At 45.1% G+C, this 23,234-nt stretch overlaps 1 protein-coding gene across 9 annotated transcripts in view; it reads left to right on the top strand.

Annotated features, from left to right (window-relative positions):
* The window catches only part of EPB41L1 (erythrocyte membrane protein band 4.1 like 1), a 223,362-nt gene that overhangs the window by 145,343 nt on the left and 54,785 nt on the right, over positions 1-23,234 (top strand). For all 9 annotated transcript variants that reach the window (XM_073606505.1, XM_073606503.1, XM_073606506.1 and 6 more), the window contains exons 4-9: positions 5,362-5,502; positions 9,639-9,743; positions 10,502-10,544; positions 12,283-12,358; positions 14,264-14,482; positions 22,903-22,990. In XM_073606505.1, the coding sequence (XP_073462606.1) occupies positions 5,362-5,502; positions 9,639-9,743; positions 10,502-10,544; positions 12,283-12,358; positions 14,264-14,482; positions 22,903-22,990 (672 nt within the window). The remainder of the gene's footprint in view (positions 1-5,361; positions 5,503-9,638; positions 9,744-10,501; positions 10,545-12,282; positions 12,359-14,263; positions 14,483-22,902; positions 22,991-23,234) is intronic.

Below are 23,234 nucleotides of genomic sequence, written 5' to 3' on the forward strand. Positions count from 1 at the left end.
TATTTTTATGTTTTCTTAGATATATGGGTACAAGAGGTAAGCTGGATGTAAATGGTCTTATCAGTGTATAGGTGGGGTGCAGCGTGGTGCAGGGGCAATACACACAGACAGGTGCAGTGGAAAACCTGTATTGAAACAGTACAGCCAGAGTACAAACAAACCCAGTGGGAAGGCTGCCCAAATGGGTGCACTCATGGTTTCCAGTCATGTGAAGAGAGCAGGTATCAGCTGGACTGAGAGTCTGTTAAGAGAGCAGGAAGTGGCTTGGCTGTCTCATTCTCAAGTGGGATGTCCAAAGGAGTTGCAACCCTACGCTTTCCGTCCTCATCAGGAACCTCTCCCTAACACTAGTACTGTCCCTAACAGGCGGGGTACCTGTCCCTACTCTACCAACTCGCAAATGCGTGCCAAACCCAGGAGCCAGGGCCCTAAATAGGCTCTGCCTGAACCAAGATGGCTTCTGGAATCACATGGTGCAGTAGCATCCAAAAGGATATCTTCCCTATTGGATGACACAGGAAACCATATAGGAACCTTCTTCCTCTTGACTGTCTCTGCAACAATGGTGCCACTGCAAGGGAGCACCTCCTGCAGTGGAGAAAGTAGACTGCACCTGCCTACGAGTAGGTTAGCAACTTTGTTCCCACTGTCTCTCGTGGTAGACAGACTCAAGTTAGGGTTTGTCATTAGCAGAGAAAGCCCACGCCACTGTGTGGGTTATACTGACTGCAGTGAGCTTCATTCTGCTTCCAGCACTGAATGGACAAAGGTAGTATTTCCAGCATCTCTGTAACTTAGGTTGTGTCTCCACAGAAAGAAATAAAAAGTTAAAGCTGAACTCCAGTCACAGTGACCTATACATTTTTTAATTTCTTAAAGCTGAACTCTTTAACCACTTGCCGACCAGCGCACGCCGATATACGTCCTAACTTTGAGGACGGAAATCACTGTTATGGCAGCAGCTAGCCTCGTATTCGGCGGGAGGTCGGCTACAAGATAAAAGTGGTCTCTGCGGCTCCGCGAGATCACTTTTATCAGCGGCGGGAGAGGAGCGCACCCGATTCCTCAGCCTAGCTCTGAGGAAGGGGGTGCGCCCCCGAAACAAGTTAGCTGTACCTCCTGTTCTGTGCATGTCCATGCACTGTGTTTATGGCCTTTTATCAGTTGCATTTTGTGAGTACCTACTTTAAAAATTTCTTATTATTAAATTATCTTTGGTAATGCACTAGGTGTCCGCGCCTTCCATTTCTGTTTTTCTTGTAGTTCCTTTCGGATTACCCCATCTGAGGGAGGCAGCCAGGCATGTACTGGCCATCGGGACTACCGGGAGATTCCCGGTGGGCCGATGGCTCAGTGGGCCAGTCAGGTGCGGTCCTGGAGCCGCTCCTCTCTGACAGTGAGTGATCGCAATTTCACTCCTGTCAGGAGAAGCAGCTTCCGTCATATTCTGGAGAGAGCATTAGGCTTTCTGATCCCTCCAGCCTGCAGGGGGAGATAGACCAACGGTAGACTACCTTCCTCTCTCCCCTATCACTTGTTATTACATGACTGGAGAGAGGAACGAGAAGCTGCCTTCAAAAATGTGAGTACATGTGGGAGGGGGAGGAGAGGGAGGACCCACTGATGTGAAGGGGGCTGCTGGTGGGGGCTCTCTGATGTGAAGGGCTTCTGATGGGGACACACTGATGTGAAGGGAGCTGCTGGTGGGGACTCTCTGATGGGGACTTTGATGTGAAGGGGGTTGCTGGTGGGGACTCTGATGTAAGGGGGATGCTGTTGGGGATACTCTGATGTAAGGGGGATGCTGTTGGGGACACTCTGATGTAAGGGGGTTGCTGGTGGGGACTCTGATGTAAGGGGGATGCTGTTGGGGATACTCTGATGTGAAGGGGACTGCTGGTGGGGACTCTGATGTGAAGGGGGCTGCTGGTGGGGGCTCTCTGATGTGAAGGGCTTCTGGTGGGGACACACTGGTGTGAAGGGAGCTGATGGTGGGGACTCTCTGATGGGGACTCTGATGTGAAGTGGGCTGCTGGTGGGGACTCTGATGTGAAGGGGACTGCTGGTGGGGACTCTGATGTGAAGGGGGCTGCTGTTGGGGACTCTGATGTGAAGGGGGCTGCTAGTGGGGACTCTGATGTGAAGGGGACTGCTGGTGGGGACTCTGATGTGAAGGGGACTGCTGGTGGGGACTCTGATGTGAAGGGGGCTGCTGGTGGGGGCTCTGATGTGAAGGGGGCTGCTGGTGGGGGCTCTCTGATGTGAAGGGCTTCTGATGGGGACACACTGGTGTGAAGGGAGCTGCTGGTGGGGACTCTCTGATGGGGACTCTGATGTGAAGTGGGCTGCTGGTGGGGACTCTGATGTGAAGGGGTCTGCTGGTAGGGACTCTGATGTGAAGTGGGCTGCTGGTGGGGACTCTGATGTGAAGTGGGCTGCTGGTGGGGACTCTGATGTGAAGGGGACTGCTGGTGGGGACTCTGATGTGAAGTGGGCTGCTGGTGGGGACTCTGATGTGAAGGGGGCTGCTGGTGAGGACTCTGATGTGAAGGGGGCTGCTGGTGGGGACTCTGATGTGAAGGGGACTGCTGGTGGGGACTCTGATGTGAAGGGGACTGCTGGTGGAGACTCTGATGTGAAGGGGGCTGCTGGTGGGGACTCTCTGATGGGGACTTTGATGTGAAGGGGGTTGCTGGTGGGGACTCTGATGTAAGGGGGATGCTGTTGGGGATACTCTGATGTAAGGGGGATGCTGTTGGGGACACTCTGATGTAAGGGGGTTGCTGGTGGGGACTCTGATGTAAGGGGGATGCTGTTGGGGATACTCTGATGTGAAGGGGACTGCTGGTGGGGACTCTGATGTGAAGGGGGCTGCTGGTGGGGGCTCTCTGATGTGAAGGGCTTCTGGTGGGGACACACTGGTGTGAAGGGAGCTGATGGTGGGGACTCTCTGATGGGGACTCTGATGTGAAGTGGGCTGCTGGTGGGGACTCTGATGTGAAGGGGACTGCTGGTGGGGACTCTGATGTGAAGGGGGCTGCTGGTGGGGACTCTGATGTGAAGGGGGCTGCTAGTGGGGACTCTGATGTGAAGGGGACTGCTGGTGGGGACTCTGATGTGAAGGGGACTGCTGGTGGGGACTCTGATGTGAAGGGGGCTGCTGGTGGGGGCTCTGATGTGAAGGGGGCTGCTGGTGGGGGCTCTCTGATGTGAAGGGCTTCTGATGGGGACACACTGGTGTGAAGGGAGCTGCTGGTGGGGACTCTCTGATGGGGACTCTGATGTGAAGTGGGCTGCTGGTGGGGACTCTGATGTGAAGGGGTCTGCTGGTAGGGACTCTGATGTGAAGTGGGCTGCTGGTGGGGACTCTGATGTGAAGTGGGCTGCTGGTGGGGACTCTGATGTGAAGGGGACTGCTGGTGGGGACTCTGATGTGAAGTGGGCTGCTGGTGGGGACTCTGATGTGAAGGGAGCTGCTGGTGGGGACTCTGATGTGAAGGGGACTGCTGGTGGGGACTCTGATGTGAAGTGGGCTGCTGGTGGGGACTCTGATGTGAAGGGGGCTGCTGGTGAGAACTCTGATGTGAAGGGGGCTGCTGGTGGGGACTCTGATGTGAAGGGGACTGCTGGTGGAGACTCTGATGTGAAGGGGGCTGCTGGTGGGGACTCTCTGATGGGGACTTTGATGTGAAGGGGGTTGCTGGTGGGGACTCTGATGTAAGGGGGCTGCTGGTGGGGATACTCTGATGTAAGGGGGATGCTGTTGGGGACACTCTGATGTAAGGGGGACGCTGTTGGGGACGCTGTTGGGGACACTCTGATGTAAGGGGGACGCTGTTGGGGACACTCTGATGTAAGGGGGACGCTGTTGGGGACACTCTGATGTAAGGGGGACGCTGTTGAGGACACTTAAAATTAAAGTGGGCTGGTCATGAGGAAGTCCAGGGCCAAATTTTTGTCCCAGTCCAGCCCTGGAGGCAGCATCCACCCAGTTTTGGATACCATATATACCTTTCACACCACCATTTTATCTGACATCTCCACACCTTGGAAGACCTATTAGCATCGGAAGTGACTGTGTTTTTTGTACCCCCACTACACAGTCTCATAGACAAATATACACAGCTGAGGCTGTCAATCACCTGCTCTGTGCTGGAGGGGGCGCATCCCCACAACCACCGAACCAGGGTTGTTGGGAAGAGTCCTTTGCCCTCAGCAAAATGGGGACAAGAGACTTTATCAGAGGGGCGCTCCCCAGCAAATGTTGAGGGCATGTGACTTGGTATGGATCAGGAGGAGGGCCACACGCTTCCCCACCTCTTTCCAGGCCTGTCAAGCTGCATAATAAGGGTCTGGTATGGATTTTGGAGGGGTGCCCCCAAAATCCATACCAGGCCCCACGAGCCTGTTTTTTTTTTTTTGTGTACATTTTGCTGTCAGTGGGGAATCTTCCTGCAGTCAGGTAACTGCCTGCCCCTACGAGGTATGGGCAGACAGCTATCCTGAGGGTCTGCAGAAGCCTGAGACTGCCGCAGGTGCAATGCTCTGCAGGCTTGTTAGAAAGAAATGAAATAAAAGCAAGATTTTTACCTGCAAAAAAACGTGCATTTATTTATTTTTTTCAAAACTTATCTTTTAAGGACGCTGGCGGGTGCCGCTCCTTAACAACCAGCTATTCCCTGGTTGTTAAGGGCGCCAACAGGTGCCGGCTCCCTAAAACCAGCATCCCTGAGATGAACTGTCACATTTAGCAATGGTAGGATAGCACTGATACAGTTTCCACTGCAGCCGGTCTGCGGTAAAATACCATGCAAAAGCATACATTAAAAACCACAAAATGAAAAAAATTTACCTCATGCAGTATTTAAACATGTGTTTTTTTTAGTGAAATACCGTATGAGTTATTTTAATTCAAACATTCATGTGGTTTTTAGCCCTTAGTGAATTAACCCCATTGATTCTTGGGGTCTACTGCCTTCTAACATCAGTAGAAAAAGTTTGGTTTATTAGTATTCGATTTGACATGTCAAATCGCATGCCAAATGGGCGGCAATTTCCGGCAATGACGCCTCCTGAATCGGTCCGGCGCCGCGCCGATTCCCAAAACCAGTTCCTGTACTTCTTTTGGCGACTTCAGGGCGATTTGAATAGGAACTCGCACAGATGTCTGTAAAATCGCTCCAGAAGTCAGACTGCATTGCCGGTTTGAAACCGTGCGAGTCCAGCTGAACTTGCGCGATTTCTAACCTGCAGCAGTGTGAACCTGAGCTAAAGGGAGGGATTATGTAATGTTTTAATATGTGTATTTTTATATGAATGGAAGTATTATTTAAGTGTTGTCTTCCCTTGTGTGAATAACAGAGTGAAGAGAGGTTTGATTCGGAAGACAGAACAACGCCCTCCCACACTCAACGATCGCCACAAAAAGTGTCTAGGAAACCGAAAAATGCACTCTGCAGGGTGACGCTTCTGGACTCCTCCCACTATGAGTGTGAGGTGGAGGTAAGAACTATGGAGGGACACTTTAAGACGAGTATGTATATGCAAGATATGGAGAGGAAATGGCAATTTTCTGATGCAGCAAAATCCAGCCTTCATCTAAGACCAGCAATACACGCTTATTACATACCTCCCAACTTTCTGAGATGGGAATGAGGGACACCTATTAGCAAAAGTATGTAGGCATAGGACACACCCCCTGCCACACCCCCTTAAAGGAGAATTGTACAAACAAAATTATTGGTTAAATCCACTAAGTGCTTTTTTTTATCACTATTATTCCTTTAGATTACCTTTTGGAAAATACAAATGCAGCAATTTAGACATCAGATGAAAGGTTTAGCCCTGGGAAACACTTTTTTGATAGATAAAAAGTGCATTTTATATACAAATATATAGATCAGACCAAAATGAGGAACAAATGAGGAGGAATGAGGGACAGAGGGACTTTGTTCCAAATCAGAGACAGTCCCTCGAAATCAGGGACAGCTGGGAGGTATGTCATTAGCAATGTAGAGAATAACTAACATCAAAGCATTACTATAGGAATTACAAAGAAATGATAAGTAGCATTTGAGAACTGCAGAGATTTTTTTTAGTATGATTGGAAATCTCTGCACTTTATAAAAGGTGGACTTTTCTGAAAAATGTATGTAACATCTGCAAGAATAAATTCCTGGCATGTCACAATATACAGCAATATGTTTTTTTTTTCCAAAAAGCTGTCCCCTTTTGCTATAAAAGCCATTCTTGAGATCTGTTCAAGTGACTTTGCCTAGGCCGAGATGCAATTAGCCTGCTGCAGGCAGGAAGAAGAATTTTCTTAGTCTCCCGTTCCCAGATCGGACTGCAGCATTGTAACTTTGCAGCAAATCACATTGGAAAGGTAAGTATAGCCCCTTTTTTTACTGGTATGTCTGTTCGCCATTTTGACCCATTAGTGGCAGGGTCACTGTGAAGTGAATTCCAGGCAAACCAGTAAATCTATGGATAAAATAGGGAATATATAAGGAAACGGTTTTCCTTGCAAAGGATGTATATGCCTGTCCATTAATGCCTGAGATTTATACAGCTTTGCCAGACAATACAGACGGGCCGGTGACCTGACTTTTATCCGCTGCAGTTAAAGTGATTGTAAACGATCACCTTGTAAAACCTTCCATTCAGTTTAAAATAGAAATTAAATGCAAAACATTTTTGTATAGATATATAAAAAAAAATAAAAAAAACATTATAAATACCCTTTTCCCCTTTTTTGATAAGTGATCACATTCCCTCTGTTCTCAGCTGCAAGAGGCTGGGTTCACACCTATGCGAATTGGATGCGGCTTCCAATTCGGAGAACATATTAAAATCTATTACTTTCAATCAGTCTGGTTCACATATGTGCGTTGCATTCACACTCCGCATTGCCCAAAAAACCTGTGCGTTTTCTAGGCAGTGCGGTGCGAATTGCAGGCACATATTCTTCTATGGGAACACATCTGATTCGCAGATGCGTTCCGTTGTGAACAGGCATTCTCTCCCCCCTCCTCACTACACCTCCCCTGCTCCCTGCTCAGCTGATCCGAAGCTACAACGGAGAGGAAGCGCTGAACAGCTGCTTTTTCTCTTCCCACAGAGAACAGAGCTGGAATTTGCACCGGACTGGTGTGAACCCAGCCTAAGAGCTGGGGGAGGAGAAGCAGCAGCACACTGAGCTTTCCAGTGACACGCTGTGCAGGGGGGAGGGGGGGCGTGTCAGGACAAGTCTGATTAGAGCAGGCTGAGCTCTTAGCATAGCTAGAGAACTGACCATGATGCGCTCTCCTGCTTAGTGTGCTCAGTTTTTAATAGGAAAGCAGAGGGACTGACAGGAACACCAGCGATTTCACATAAAGGAAGTAATATAAAGAAAACAGGAGACTTTCTCATACAAGTACATGGTACAGCAGCCACATATCAGGAATATGAAGTGTTGGAGTAAAAAAGGCTTTAAGTAAAAAACCTTAGTCACCTCCCTGCCCCCAACCTGTAACACATCAATGATAGGCACAGAAAATGGCTCTCTTCTCCTCTCTGTATGCTCCAAGTCAGTATATTTGCATGCAACATATCTGACTGACTCCTAGTACTGCTCCTCCTTCTCCTAAACAGAGTTTCACTGTATAGAGCAGGGATCATGCTTGTGGCTGTCAGAGTCTTGCTATGCCTCATGGGACTTGTAGTTCTGCAACGGCTGGAGATCCGCTAATTGCATATCCCTGGTATAGAGGATTACAGGAGGCTGGTACTAGGTCCAATTCAAATATTTAAAGATGAAGTTTAGGTTTGGGTTTTTTGCATACTCACATTGGTGCAGCTTTGGTCATTGTAAGTACTCATGTGCATACCTAGCCAATTCCTGTGGAATCTGGAAATCACAGTAGTAGGTGATCATTACTAGACTCTGGGTTCCGATTTCTTGCTCGCTTTCGCGTTCCGATTTCTCAGTGAATGTAAAGGGTCCTCTGACTAGAAAAGGTGGAAAGGCAGGGGTGGTGATGTCACAATCTCCATTTTGTCCAATATGAATATGCTTTGCATTCATTGAGATAATGCAAAGTGTTCTCTAAATGGCACCAATGCCAAGTGAGAGCCTTGACGCAGTAGGGCAGCCATCTGGCACAAGACTCGGAAGCTAGTGGCGATCATTGTAGTAGCAGTACCTACTACAGTGATTTCCAGCTTCCACGGGGATTGGTTGGACCGATGTAACTGTGCAAAAAAAGAGCCATACCTAAACTTCAGCTTTAAACTGGCAGGCATTAAAAAAGATGATCAACTCCAGAGATAAAACGATAATTCTCCCGCTCTACAAGACTCTGGTCCGGCCGCACCTGGAGTATGCTGTCCAGTTCTGGGCACCAGTCCTCAGGAAGGATGTACTGGAAATGGAGCGAGTACAAAGAAGGGCAACAAAGCCAATAAAGGGTCTGGAGGACATTAGTTATGAGGAAAGGTTGCGAGCACTGAACTTATTCTCTCTGGAGAAGAGACGCTTTAGAGGGGATATGATTTCACTATACAAATACCGTACTGGTGACCCCACAATAGGGATAAAACTTTTTTGCAGAAGGGAGTTTAACAAGACTCGTGGACACTCATTACAATTAGAAGAAAAGAGGTTTAACCTTAAACTACGTAGAGGGTTCTTTACTGTAAGAGCAGCAAGGATGTGGAATTCCCTTCCACAGGTGGTGGTCTCAGCGGGGGGCATCGATAGTTTCAAGAAACTATTAGATAATCACCTGAATGACCGCAACATACAGGGATATACAATGTAATACTGACACATAATCACACACATGGGTTGGACTTGATGGACTTGTGTCTTTTTTCAACCCCACCTACTATGTAACTATGTAACTAGTCGCATTTTATGGAATACATAACTGCATTAAAGCGGAGTTTCAACTGTTAATTTTTTTTTTTTTTTTTTGGGTGAATATCGTTTGTTTCAAATTCTTGTTTATAGCACTCATGTTTCTATGATGAATCGCAGCTTGATTTCCGATTTCATAGAGGAAGATATCTTATATTCCTCTTTCCTGGCAATTTCCATATTGCTTGTGAGCATGTGAAGCCCACAAGCACTATCTTCCGGGATCAGCTTCAGCTGAGTGACCAGCATGCACCGCCCGTACTCGCGCATGCGCAGTTTGTACAGCTCGCAGCGCCGTACACTTCTGACGTTGCCATCACAACGGGCGGCGGAAGTGCCCGCCCCGTTGTGATGGCAACAAATCCCTTGGCGCTGCCCACTGACTCCTGGCAAATGATGACACACAATCTTGCAGTAGCGAGCACAGGCGCCGAGGGAAATGATGTCAGGCACCAGGGAGAGGAAGAGGCAGATTACAAGGCACACCTTAGCAACAGACAGGAAAGAATGAGTAAAAAAATTTTTTTTTTTTCCAAATGTTGTTGCTTAGCTTTATTGCTGCTGAATACTGCAAAGTAAATTTTATGGGTGCTTTAACTAGTGTAGTATAGTTTAGGTTGAATTTCAGAGAAACCACCATTGCAGTTGGAGCATTACTGACCATTCCCCTCTCAGAAGGCTGACTATGTGGTAATGTATATGGCCTAACTTTAGTTTCCTGACTTTTCTCTTACAGAAACATGCGCGGGGCCAGGTCCTGTTTGATACTGTCTGTGGACACCTCAACCTCTTGGAGAAGGACTATTTTGGGTTGACATTCTGTGACACTGACAGCCAGAAGGTGAAGCAGTCACTGTCATGCTTGGTTTGCTGTTATGCTTTTACTGCAGTGCCCATTTTGTTGATTTTAGGACTGTTATATCATTTGTAGAAATGTTGCAAATCTAAGGTTTATCCATGCAGATAATCCCAGAATTAATCCGTCTACATCATGTATGAAGAACTTTAATAGAGTCACCAATATGGCCATCCACATTTCTCACTGTAATGCTCCGTACACACGGTCGGACATTGATCGGACATTCCGACAACAAAATCCTAGGATTTTTTCAGACGGATGTTGGCTCAAACTTGTCTTGCATACACACGGTCACAAAAGTTGTCAGAAAATCCGATTGTTCTGAACGCGGTGACGTAAAACACGTACGTCGGGACTATAAACGGGGCAGTAGCCAATAGCTTTCATCTCTTTATTTATTCTGAGCATGCGTGGCACTTTGTGTGTCGGATTTGTGTACACACGATCGGAAATTCCGACAACGGATTTTGTTGTCGGAAAATTTATAGCCTGCTCTCAAACTTTGTGTGTCGGAAAATCTGATGGAAAATGTGTGATGGAGCCCACACACGGTCGGAATTTCCGACAACAAGGTCCTATCACACATTTTCCGTCGGAAAATCCGACCGTGTGTACGGGGCATAAGGCTGTTTATATCAAGATAACAAGCTTCCATTGATAACCACATGGCTGGAAGTAACACCAAACTGCAAGTAGCTTTGTCACTCTTCTGCCCTAAACTTGTCATTTTCGTCTTTCAGAATTGGCTGGATCCCTCCAAGGAGATAAAAAAACAGATCAGAAGTGAGTGTGGAATATTGTCTCTGTCTCCATCTTTGTTTCTTTCTGGTCATTCATTTTCTTTTTCTCTATCAGTCCCTTTAACATTTTTAATGAGGTGACAGAGAGTTTTACATTTTACAAATTCAAGTGGGGTTGATCCAAGGGAAGGTAAAACAAAATCTCCACTGATATCATTGGTAATTTTGCCTTCTGTCTTAACAAACCTTCTTTTCTTGCTTCCCTCCCTTCCTTCTCTTTTTTTTACCATCTCCTCTCACTTGTATTCCTTTCTCTCTCTTCTTTCTTTACCTTCATGTTCTCATATTATTTTCCTACCTCCTCCCTTGTCTTCCTTCTCTGCCTTCCTTTTCTCCTTTCCATTCATTCCAGTGGCAGCTGGTGCTCAATATTTTTTTTGGGGGGGCGGCAAACAAACCTGCCCTCCTCACTCTCGCCACCACTCCTCCCTTCCGCGGGACGATCAGTCCGGCCTTACCTGCTCCTCGCTCCAGCTTGTACAGGCGTTGCTTCTCCTCCCGACCGAACAGGAAGTGGGTCCTGAGACCCGATTGGCCGGGAGTCCTAAGACTCAATTCCTGATTGGCCGGGAGGAGAAGCAGGAAGACATTAGTCAGGGCGCACCCTTTTTTTAAGCCAATTAGAGCCTCAGGCTCTAATCATGTGCTTCAAAGAAAAAAAAACCACATTGAAATCCATGTGTCCAGCGCCCTGCATGTGAATTAGGGGCCGAGCGCATGGATTAGGGGGGCGGCGCCCTCAATGGAGCGGCCGCCACTGATTCATTCTGTTTTTCCTATTTGTTTTCTGCCTTCCTTTTCTCCCTCTCATTCCTTTTCTTTCCTCATATTCTTATCTCGATTTCCACATCCTTCTTTCACTTCCATTTTTCGTGTTTCCTTTCTGCCTCCCTTCTCTCTATTTAAGGGGTTGATTTACTAAAGCAAATAGACTGTGCACTTTGAAAAGTGCAGTTGCACTCTGCAAGTGCAGTTGCTCCAGAGCTTAGTAAAATGAGCAGAAGCTCTGCTGACTTCCATCATCCAATCATGTGCAAGCAAAAATACTGTTTTTATTTTTATTTTCCTTGCATGTGATTGGGTACTCTTTGCAAATTGAAGCTTTACCTAATTTTCTAAGCTCTGGAGCAACTGCACTTTGCAAACTGCACAGCCTATTTGCCTTTAGTAAATCAACCCCTAATTCTCTCCCCCCATTCATCTCCCCCTTCCCTTTTTTTCTTTGCCTGCTTCTCTTCCTATCCCTCACATCTCTTTTTGTCCTCTCCTTCCCTTACCATCTCTTCTTTCCATTTGTCCTTCCCCATTTATTTTCTGTCCCACGCTCTGTTCTTTTTCCCTCATTCACTGCTTTCTTCTTATCCATTTTGTTCCCTCTCCCTTTATTATTCTTTCCATACCTCCTACTGTATCCCTTGCCTTCCTTCCCTATCTCTTCCCTTCCTTCTCTATCTCTTCCCTTCCTTTTCTATCCCTTCCCTTCCTTCTCTATCTCTTCCCTTCCTTCTCTATCCCTTCCCTTCCTTCTCCATCTCTTCCCTTCCTTTTCTATCCCTTCCCTTCCTTCTCTATCTCTTCCCTTCCTTCTCTATATCTTCCCTTCCTTCTCTATCTCTTCCCTTCCTTCTCTCCCTTCTCTTCTGTCCTTCTCTCCTCTCCACCCTTCCTTCCAAATACCATTTCTGCCTATTGATTTCAGCCTTGTCTCTCTGTCTCCTCAGGTAGTCCCTGGTCATTTGGCTTCACAGTGAAATTTTACCCTCCTGACCCAGCACAGCTCACAGAGGACATTACAAGGTGTGAGGAACATAATGATGTGACTGTAATAGGACAGGGTGTACTTTTGGACTAGTTACCAAAATTAAAGAGTTGGATATGGTGGACATTAGTTTGTCACGGGTAATGTCTGGCAGGCTCATGCTGTAGCTGTATTATTTCCCTATTAAATGCCATACAACTTACAAAACGGTGAACAATCGCCATTGGTATTGGCTGAGAGTGGTTTGAGAATGACAACATATATACCACAAACTAATAGGCCTCTTACATGGTATAACCAGTAACAACAATAAGAGACACAAAGCAACCAGGTGAGGGTACCTCAATGCTATTATGGTCTATTGGGGTAATAGTGAACCACGTGGCTCTCAATGGTTAAAGCCTATAGCATGCGCTAAGCAAACAGTACTTCAGAAATCATCATGTAAAAAAATACTATGCATTACCTGAGATTGATCTATGTTTTAAAGATAGAGTCCGAGAACCTCTCCAAAAGAAATACTAAAAAAAAAGTGAAGGGGGGGGGGGGACTATTCCATAAGCCTCCTGATGTACAAGAGGGCAAAAGTTGTCCAGTTGATCAGGAACCAGGCGAAAGTCATTCTGTGTATGGCCAGAATTAAGGTGGAAGTCCATGCTAAAACTAAAATCTCTGCATCTATAGACACCCTTGATCTAACACTAACCTATCTAGCCCTATAAAGAAAAAATGAGTATAAAATACCTTTTCTGAAGCCAATTCGACCCGATCTCCAGCGGCGGAAGCTCTGCAGAGGACAACGGCTGTGAAAAGAATGAGAAGTGACATCACCCATAGACTTACTATGGGGCTTCCATTGTCGGACATGTGCCCTCTGCACCCTCCTCCACAGCGAAGCCGCGGCTGACAGCTCAGCGTGGGATTGGGTCGGATCAGCTTCAAAAAAGGTATGTATACTGTTTTTTTCTTTACAGGGCTATATAGGTTATTGTTAGATCGTGGGTCTATAGATGCAGGAATTTTAGTTTTAGCATGGACTTTCACTTTAAGCCTGGTATATACTGGAAGTTTTTTCCGTTTAACCCAACAGGCTAAACGAAAGAAAACGGAGAAGTTACCAATATTAATGCAGCGATCTCCCCTGCTGTGCCCTTGTGTTCTCACAGGGGCATTGACCCCCCCACCAGAACGCACTAAATAGCGCTCGCCACCCTTGGCGGCCAGCGCTGATCGGATGCGGGTTGAATGCTGGTTTTCCAGGATGCCCGTTCAACAGAAGACGGTCGTTGGACCGGCTTCTGTAGAACAGACAGCTGTACACATTGGCCAAAATTACATTTTAGCCATGCATACAATGCTTTAGACTTGTTGGCCACCATAAAACAGGGAGCGATTCTGAAACAATAAAAGTACTCATCAAAAAGAATTGCTTGTTTTCATCATTTCAATTTAAAGCCTCGGCAACATTAGTAAAAAATAAAGAAATTCTCTTTTTTTAAAAATAATAATAGAGCACCGCTATGAAGCCTTTTAGGCCAGCCATACACGGTTAGAATGTTGGCCAGTTCAGCAGGAACTGGCCAAGATTTGAACTGTTATTGGGTAGGCTGAATGTGCTGATTGATCAACTTGGGTACAACCAGCCTAACAGATTCTCTTGTGATTATGGTTAGCGGCTGCTACAGCCACTAGCGATAATCACTGTCTTCTCCCAGCGGGGACAGCTTCCCCTCGCCCTCACCGCCGGGTGAAGACAATGGCCCAGCAGGAGGGATAGCCGCATCGGCATTGTCTGTTGCTCCACGTATGGCCGACCTAACAGTGGCTCTTTTGCAGAAGATAATTAGATAGATAGGGATTGTACAATGGAAGTGAGATGATGTAAACTGATTACATTCAAATGTATGGTTCTTTTTTTAATGATGTTTTTCTGTACACCCCAGGTATTATCTGTGCCTGCAGCTGCGTGCTGACATCATCAGTGGGCGTCTGCCCTGTTCTTTTGTTACACATGCTCTACTGGGGTCATATACCGTACAAGCGGAGCTTGGTGATTATGACCCTGAGGAGCATCATGAGAATTACGTGAGTGAGCTCCGTTTTTCACCCAATCAGACGAGGGAGCTGGAGGAGAGAGTGATGGAGCTGCACAAGACATACAGGTAAGATTAGAAGGCTATGCATACTAGCTCATTATGCCTTTGTCTTGCAGGTTTTTTTTTTGTTTGTTTTTTTTCTAGGGTTTTACAACCACTTAAAATGATTTACACAGTGTGGTATGCCAGCCACTAATAGAGGGGCTGGCAGTGACAATTGTAGGTTTTTTTTTTTTCAATAATAGCGGCGGGGGACGGGGCTGAATGGAGACAGAGAGAGGGAGATGACAGGCAGGAAGGAGGGGGTGAGAGAGGAGAGCTGAGAGCAGGGCAACGTATGACGCAGGGACACACTCTGACCACGGTGTTCATGGCTCAGCCAGAGAACTGAGCGATCACATAGTTACAAGTTACATAGTTAGTCAGGTTGAAAAAAGACACAAGTCCATCCAGTTCAACCTTAAAAACAATAAATAAATAAAATAAAAAATATCGTACAATCCAATATACCCAATTTTATACCCTCAGTTGATCCAGAGGAAGGCAAAAAACCCCAGCAGAGCATGCTCCAATTTGCTACGGCAGGGGAAAAATATCCTTCCTGATCCCCCAAGAGGCAATCGGATTTCCCTGGATCAACTTTACCTATAAATGTTAGTACCCAGTTATATTATGTACATTTAGGAAAGTATCCAGGCCTTTCTTAAAGCAATCTACTGAGCTGGCCAGAACCACCTCTGGAGGGAGTCTATTCCACATTTTCACAGCTCTTACTGTGAAGAAACTTTTCTGTATTTGGAGATGAAATCTCTTTTCCTGTAGATGTAAAGAGTGTCTCCTTGTCCTCTGGGTTGACCGTAAAGAGAATAACTCAACACCAAGTTCACTATATGGACGCCTTATATATTTGAACATGTTGATCATATCCCCCTTAATCTCCTCTTCTCAAGAGTGAATAAATTCAGTTCCTCTAATTTTTCCTCATAGCTAAACTCCTCCATGCCTCTTATCAGTTTGGTTGCCCTTCTCTGCACTTTCTCCAGTTCCCCGATATCCTTTTTGAGAACTGGTGCCCAAAACTGAACTGCATATTCCAGATGAGGTCTTACTAATGATTTGAACAGGGGCAAAATGATATCTCTCTCTCTGGAGTCCATATCTCTCTTAATACAAGAAAGGACTTTGCTCGCTTTGGAAACCGCAGCTTGGCATTACATGTTATTACTGAGCTTATGATCTACTAAAACCCCCAGATCCTTCTCCACCATGGATTCCCCCAGTTGTACTCCCCCTAGTATGTATGATATGCATATTCTTAGCCCCCAAGTGAATAACTTTACATTTCTCAACATTAAACCTCATCTGCCACATAGTCGCCCAACATGACTGCTGATCTCTCAGTTCTTGGTCCACTCTGAACACAGCAGCATGGTGTGTTTTGTTGGTTGTGAGGTGACACGCGGTACCATCCAGTGAGGCAGTTATGCAGTATGTCACACCTCACTGCATCGCACCTCCGAGCTGTGTTGCAGTGACAACAGGGCAAATAGAAAACAGTTGCTTCTATGTGTCATAGCGGGAACTGATATTCACTGCTCTAGTATGAACAGACCCTTACACACTACTGACCTCTGCACTGTGAAATAGGTACTACTGACCTCTGCACTGTGAAATACATACTACTGACCTCTGCACTGTGAAATAAGTACTACTGACCACTGTACTGTGAAATAAGTACTACTGACCTCTGCACTGTGAAATAGGTACTACTGACCTCTGCACTGTGAAATAAGTACTACTGACCTCTGCACTGTGAAATAGGTACTACTGACCTCTGCACTGTGAAATAGGTACTACTGACCTCTGCACTGTGAAATAAGTACTACTGACCTCTGCACTGTGAAATAAGTACTACTGACCTTGGCACTGCGAAATACACATAGCTCCCAACTGTCCCTGATTTCGAGGGGCTGTCACTGATTTGGAGCAATGTCCCTCTGTCCCTCATTCCTGCTCATTTGCCCCTCATTTTGGTCTCATCTCTATAGTTGTATATAAAATGCACTTTTTATCTACCAAAAAGTGTTTCCCAGTGCCAAACCTTTCATCCAATTTCTAAATTTCTGCATTTGCGAATTTTAAAAGCCAGTATAAAGGAATATTAGTGGTAAAAAAGCCCTTGTGGATTTAATTAACCTTTTTTTTGGTTAATTTTCCTTTTAGGGGGTGTGGCAGGGGGCGTGTCCTATGCCTACATACATTTGCTAGTAGGTGTCCCTCATTCCCAGCTCAAAATGTTGGGAGGTATGAATACATACTACTGACCTCTGCACTGTGAAATAAGTACTACTGACCTCTGCACTGTGAAATACATACTACTGACCTCTGCACTGTGAAATAAGTACTACTGACCTCTGCACTGTGAAATAAGTACTACTGACCTCTGCACTGTGAAATACATACTAATGACCTTTGCACTGTGAAATAAGTACTAATGACCTCTGCACTGTGAAATAAGTACTAATGACCTCTGCACTGTGAAATAAGTACTAAGGACCTCTGCACTGTGAAATAAGTACTAAGGACCTCTGCACTGTGAAATGCAAACTACTGACCTCTGCACTGTGAAATGCAAACTACTGACCTCTGCACTGTGAAATGCAAACTACTGACCTCTGAACCCTGTATTACATATTACTGACCTCTGCACTCCATGTTACATACTACTGATCTCTGAATTCCGCAGTACTTGCTACTGTCCCCTAATCTTTTCCAATTTTCTTTTATAATGGGGAGGAAAAAAAAGTGCACAGCGCGCTGGTGACCTTTGATCTCTTCCAAGATGTTCAAGTAGATCTCCACCCCTCCAAGGTTGCCTATCCCTGGTTTTGATCATCAGGGTCACCAGGGCTGAATGTGAGGGTAAATCCAAAATTTTGAGTTGCCACTATAACAGGAATAGAGGAGAAATTTTCCAATGGGAACGCTTCTTTGTGACAACTCTCTAAAGAGGAGGTTTTCCTCACATTTGAAAGATATCCTCCTACTTCTTGTTAGGACTACAGGACAGGAATTTACTGTTTGTAAAAAAACAATGGTTTTATCTCCCCCTTCTCTATTAAAAAAAAAGTTTTTAGATATACTTTAACCACTTGCCGACCAAATAACTTACGTATACGGTGGCAAGGTGGCACTGCTGTGCCAGATCACTTACCTAGAATGTAACCTCTCACTTCCAGTAGAGGGCGCACATGTGTGCCACCGGCGGCCCGCTCCCGCTGCGATTTTACATAGCGGGAGCTTATCTCCGTGTACCGCGGACACAATATCCGCCGGCACCTGCCGATCATCCAGCAGAGACAGAACAGCGGTCTGCCTATGTCAAAGGCAGATCGCCTTTCTGATAGGAGGGAAGGCATGGATCCTGTGTCTCTGCAAAGCAGGGACTAGGATACACGTCTTCCCCTAGTAAAAGCGCCTCCCACAGTACACTAAAACACTGGCTAGGAACACAGTTAACCCTTTGATCACCCTTGATGTTTACCCCTTCCCAGCCAGTGTCATTAATACAGTGACAGTGCATCTTTTTAGAAATATTACTGCATTCGGGTCACTGGTCCCTAAAAAGTCTCAAAAGTGTCAGTTAGTGTCCACTGCAATATCACAGCCTCGCTTTAAGTTAGTGATCACCGACATTACTAGTAAAAAATAAATAAATAAAAATATCCCATAGTTTGTAGACGCTATAACTTTTGCGCAAAGCAGTCAATATACGCTTATTGGGATATTTTTTTACCAAAAATATGTAGCAGAATATATGTTGGTCTAAATTGATACAGAAATTAGATTTTTTTAAATTTTTTTATTGGAAATGTTTTATAGCAGAAAGTAAAAAATATTGTGGTTTTATTTATTTTTTTATTTTTTCAAAATTGTCGGTCTTTTTTTGTTTATAGTGCAAAAAAAAAAAAAAAATTCAAATAGCACCAAAAGAAGGCTCTATTTGTGGGGAAAAAAAGGACATAAATTTTATTTGGGTGCAGCGTTGCATGACCGCGCAATTGTCAGTTAGGCCCCTTTCACACTGGGGGGGGGGGGGGCGTTGTCGGCGGTAAAGCGCCGCTATTGTAAGCGGTGCTTTACCGTCAGTATGCAGCCGCTAGCGGGGCGGTTTTACCCCCCTGCTAGCGGCCGAGAAAGGGTTAAAACCACCGCAAAGCGCCTCTGCAGAGGCGCTTTGCCGGCGGTATAGCCGCGCCGTCCCATTGTTTTCAATGGGCAGGAGCGGTAAAGGAGCGGCATACAATCCGCTCCTTCACCGCTCCGAAGATGCTGCTGGCAGGACTTTTTTTACTGTCTTGCCAGCGCATCGCTCCAGTGTGAAAGCAGCGGCACTTTTGGGTCGGTTTGCAGGCGCTATTATTAGCGCAATAGCGCCTGCAAACCGCCCCAGTGTGAAAGGACCCTTAGAGTAACGCAGCACAGTATCGCAAAAAAAAAAAAAAATGGCCTGGTCAGGAAGGGTGTAAATCTTCTGGAGGTCAAATACTAAAGCTGTCCAGTCAAGGGCAAGCAGGGCAGATAGAAAATGTGAAGTAAAGAGTCCTCCCAACATCCCTAAACATTTGATCCCCAACAACAGCCCTCAGACAATGGTACTGATGGTTAAAACAATCAGAAGTGCAGGGTGGGGTGAGCAAATGAAGGGTCCTACCTTCACTGCTGCCCATATAAGTACCCCTGATCATTCCTGATGATGTGATTGGTGGGCCTTCATATACATTTTTGTACAGCTACACAGGCAGTATGCCCAAGGCAATCTGCAATCTGTACCACAGAAATAAACACGATGATGACATAAGTGTGTGGGTGCTGTGCAATTTCTGAGAAATACAAGCACAGATCTTTACCCCAGGGGTGCAAAAAGACTTTTTATCACTGCAACTGAGCATATGGGTAATTAAATGTGTATCAAACATAGCATTGCTGTTTTTATTCATCTGAAAAAGTCACAGGTTCATCAAGTTTAATTCTTTACAAATTTAAGAAACGTTGGTCCAAATGGAGATAAATAAATATGGTAAAATCTGCCATCATTGGAAATAAAATTAAAAAAACATTTAGAATAATTCCTTAGCATTCCCATGTCATTGTTTAATTACAGCTATAAATAATATTAGATGTTAATTCTATGAATGTTTTTAGTCACCAGATATCTAGGTGTAGCAACTCAAAATCAGGGCCACCTTACTGCACTTCTCCAAGCTGCACCCCACCAACACAGACAGTACATCTTCTATGTTTATGGTGAGATCATTCATGGGAGAGCTGCACTGGGAAGTACAGGGCCACAGCAGAGTTAGTGTTCCCTGGGGAGTGGAGAGGATGGATTTATTAAACTATGTAGAAATAAATTATTTAACCACTTCAATACAAGGCACTTATACACCTTCCTGCCCAGACCAATTTTCAGCTTTCAGCGCTGTCGCACTTTGAATGACAATTGCGCGGTCATGCTACACAGTACCCAAACTAAGTTTTTATCATTTTGTTCTCACAAATAGAGCTTTCTCTTGGTCATTTGATCACCTCTGGGATTTTTATTTTCTGCTAAACAAATTAAAAAAAAGACCGAAAATTAAAAAAAAAGTTTTTTTTTGTTTCTGTTACAAAACTTTGTAAACAAGTAATTTTTCTCCTTCCTCACTGATGGGGCTGCACTGACGGGCACTGATAAGGCGGCACTGATGGGCACCGATGAGGTGGCACTGATGATGGGCGCTAATATGCGGCACTGATAGGTGGCACTGATGGGCCCTGATATGCAGCACTGATGAGCACTTGTAGGCGGCACAGATGGTCACTGGTAGGCGGCCCAGATGGGCACTGATAGGCGGCACTGTACACTAATAAATGTTACTGATGGATGCCAATCAGTGCCAAACAATAATGCCTGCCAATCAGTGATGCCTATTGTGAGCACTGATTGGCATCCATTGTGGGCACTGATTGGCATGCCTGGTGGTCTAGGGTGGCATACCTGGTGGTGACTAGTGGTGGTATCCCTGGTGGTCCTAGTGGCATCCCTGGTGGTCCAGTGTGCACATCCTCGGGGGGGGCTGCGCTGATAATCAATCAGCATAGACCCCCCCCTGTCAGAGGAGCAGCCGATCGGCTCTCCTCTACTCGCGTCTGACAGACGCAAGTGATAAAAGCCAATCACCGGCTCTTCCTGTTTACACTGTGATTGGACATGGCTGATCGCGTGGTAAAGAGTCTCCATCAGAGACTCTTTACCTAGATCGGTGTTGCGGGGTGTCAGACTGACACACCGCAACAACGATCGCCGCGATGCGCGCCCCCGGGGGGCATGCAGTGGCTTGATATCCTGCCGGACGTCATATGATGTCCAGTCAGAATATTGAAACCACTTTGCCGCCGTCATTTTGCTATATGGCGGGCGGCAAGTGGTTAAAGTACGTTTTAGTGGTTTACAGCTAAAATTTTGGATAAGCAAATATTGTCCAAATACAAGATGCATATTGTACGTACCACCCCAATTCTAAAATAGTTTGGACGCTGTGTAAAATCTACATAAAAACAGAATGCAATGATTTGTAAATCTCAAAATCCCATATTTTATTCACAACAGAAAATATAAAACATATCAAATATTTAAACTGAGAAAACATACCATTTTAAGAAAAAAGTAAGGTCATTTTGAAATTGATTGCAGCAACATGTCTCAAAAAAGTTGGGACAGGGCAACAAAAAGTTGGCAAGGCACTAAATCTTCGTACACACGATCAGATTTTCCGACGGGAAATGTGTGATGTCAGGCTGTTGGCGGAAAATCCGACCGTTTGTGCGCTCCATTGGACAACTGTTGTCGGATTTTCCACGGACAAATGTTGGATGGCAGGCTTTAAAATTTTCCGCGGATAAATGTGTGTTGTCAGATTTTCCGAGCGTGTGTACACAAGTCCACCAGACAAAAGTCCAAAGTACAAACACGCATGCTCGGAAGCAAGGACGAGCCAGAAGCGGTCGGTCTTGTACACTAGCGTTCGTAATGGAGAATTAACATTCATGACGTGGCAAATTATGAAATCTCGAAATGCAGCGCACAATTCTCTTCTTCTTTAATGGGATATTAATGAAGCTGTTTTGCTGGTGATACTGATGGAGTTATTGCAAACGTATTTTACAAGGCTTTTATTTTCTAGTGATATCAAGAATAATATTATTATTTTTTATTTATTTATTTTTTTTTTTTAGGCAAGTTACCACAACACCATTATCCCGTAGTTTTTAAGAACAAAGATACAATTATGTTGGTGTCCCTTGTTAATTTTACATTGTATTTTTTTAAATGTAACTGCATACTCCCAAACTGTCATTTGAAATAAAACACATAGCCAAGTATTATTCTCCACAATTTTTTTATTGTACACTAAAAAAAACAAACAAATACAATTATGCCCTGTACACACGATTGGATTTTCCGACAACAAAACCGTGGATTTTTTTTTTTCGAAGGATGTTGGCTCAAACTTGTCTTGCATGCACACGGTCACACAAATGTTGGCCAAAAATTCCGAACGTGAGAACGCGGTGACGTACAAGACGTGCAACGAGCCGGGAAAAAGGAAGTGCAATAGCCAGTGTGGCTCCTTCTGCTTGATTCAGAGCATGCGTGAACTTTTGTGCGACGGACACACGATCGGACTTTCCCACAACAAAACTTGTTGTGGGAAAGTCCGATATATATATATATATATATATATTTATATATATATATACTTTTTTTCATTTAATTTAGATTTCACACTTGATGTATAAGAGTAAAATAAATTTGTATATATCTACAACTATAGATACAGCAGCAGGTTATTATATTGTGGTGGGATAGAGAGAGATAGATTAATTGTATATTACAACATTGTTACTATTTACTTTAGTTACTCTACTCCAGGGATCTCCAAACTACGGCCTTCCAGCTGTTGCGGAACTACAAGACCCATGAGGCATTGTAAAACTCTGACATTCACAGACATGACTAGGCATTATGGGAATTGTAGTTCCTGAACAACTGGAGGACCATAGTTTGGAGACCCCTGCGTCTACTTAGTCTTCTCCTCTTCCTTTAGAAAGTGAAACAAGAATATTAAAACTCCTTGCCATAGCTCTGGATTCACTTTTCCCTTGGAGTCGTAGGTGTACTTGCTCCCCTTAAGGTGTTCCCACCCCCTCCGATGCAGTTTTTATAGTATATATAAAATAAAAAAAATAAAAACCATGGAAAATGTCCTCCCTGCCCAACATGGTTATGGGTCTGTGAGATCACAACAACTCCAATGGCAAGACCTTGACATTCAAATTCTTCAAACTCAAGTGCTGAGGTTTTCCTTTCTGGAGAGACCATTGGGTTTAGGTCACATTGACCTGGGCTAAAACTAATATCTATGTATGTTTTTTCAAAACAGGGGAATGACGCCAGCTGAAGCTGAAATACATTTTCTAGAAAATGCCAAAAAACTATCAATGTATGGAGTGGATCTGCACCATGCTAAGGTAAATGCCATTGGGAAGACTTGGAAGGTGGAGAGTGGTTGAGCCAATCTCAAAGCATACATGAAACTTGAGCCTTGTACACACAATAGTTTTTTTTCCGTTCAACCCAGCAGAGCTGAACGGAAAAAAAAGACAGCTCAGGAGGAGCCACTGTACTAACTATCCGATGTTAGTACAGTGATCTCCCCTGCTGTGCTATTGTGTTCTGACAGGGGGACATGCCCCCCCTCCCTACCAGAACTCA

This window comes from Aquarana catesbeiana, linkage group LG12, assembly GCF_042186555.1.
Source record: "Aquarana catesbeiana isolate 2022-GZ linkage group LG12, ASM4218655v1, whole genome shotgun sequence".
Taxonomy (NCBI): domain Eukaryota; kingdom Metazoa; phylum Chordata; class Amphibia; order Anura; family Ranidae; genus Aquarana; species Aquarana catesbeiana.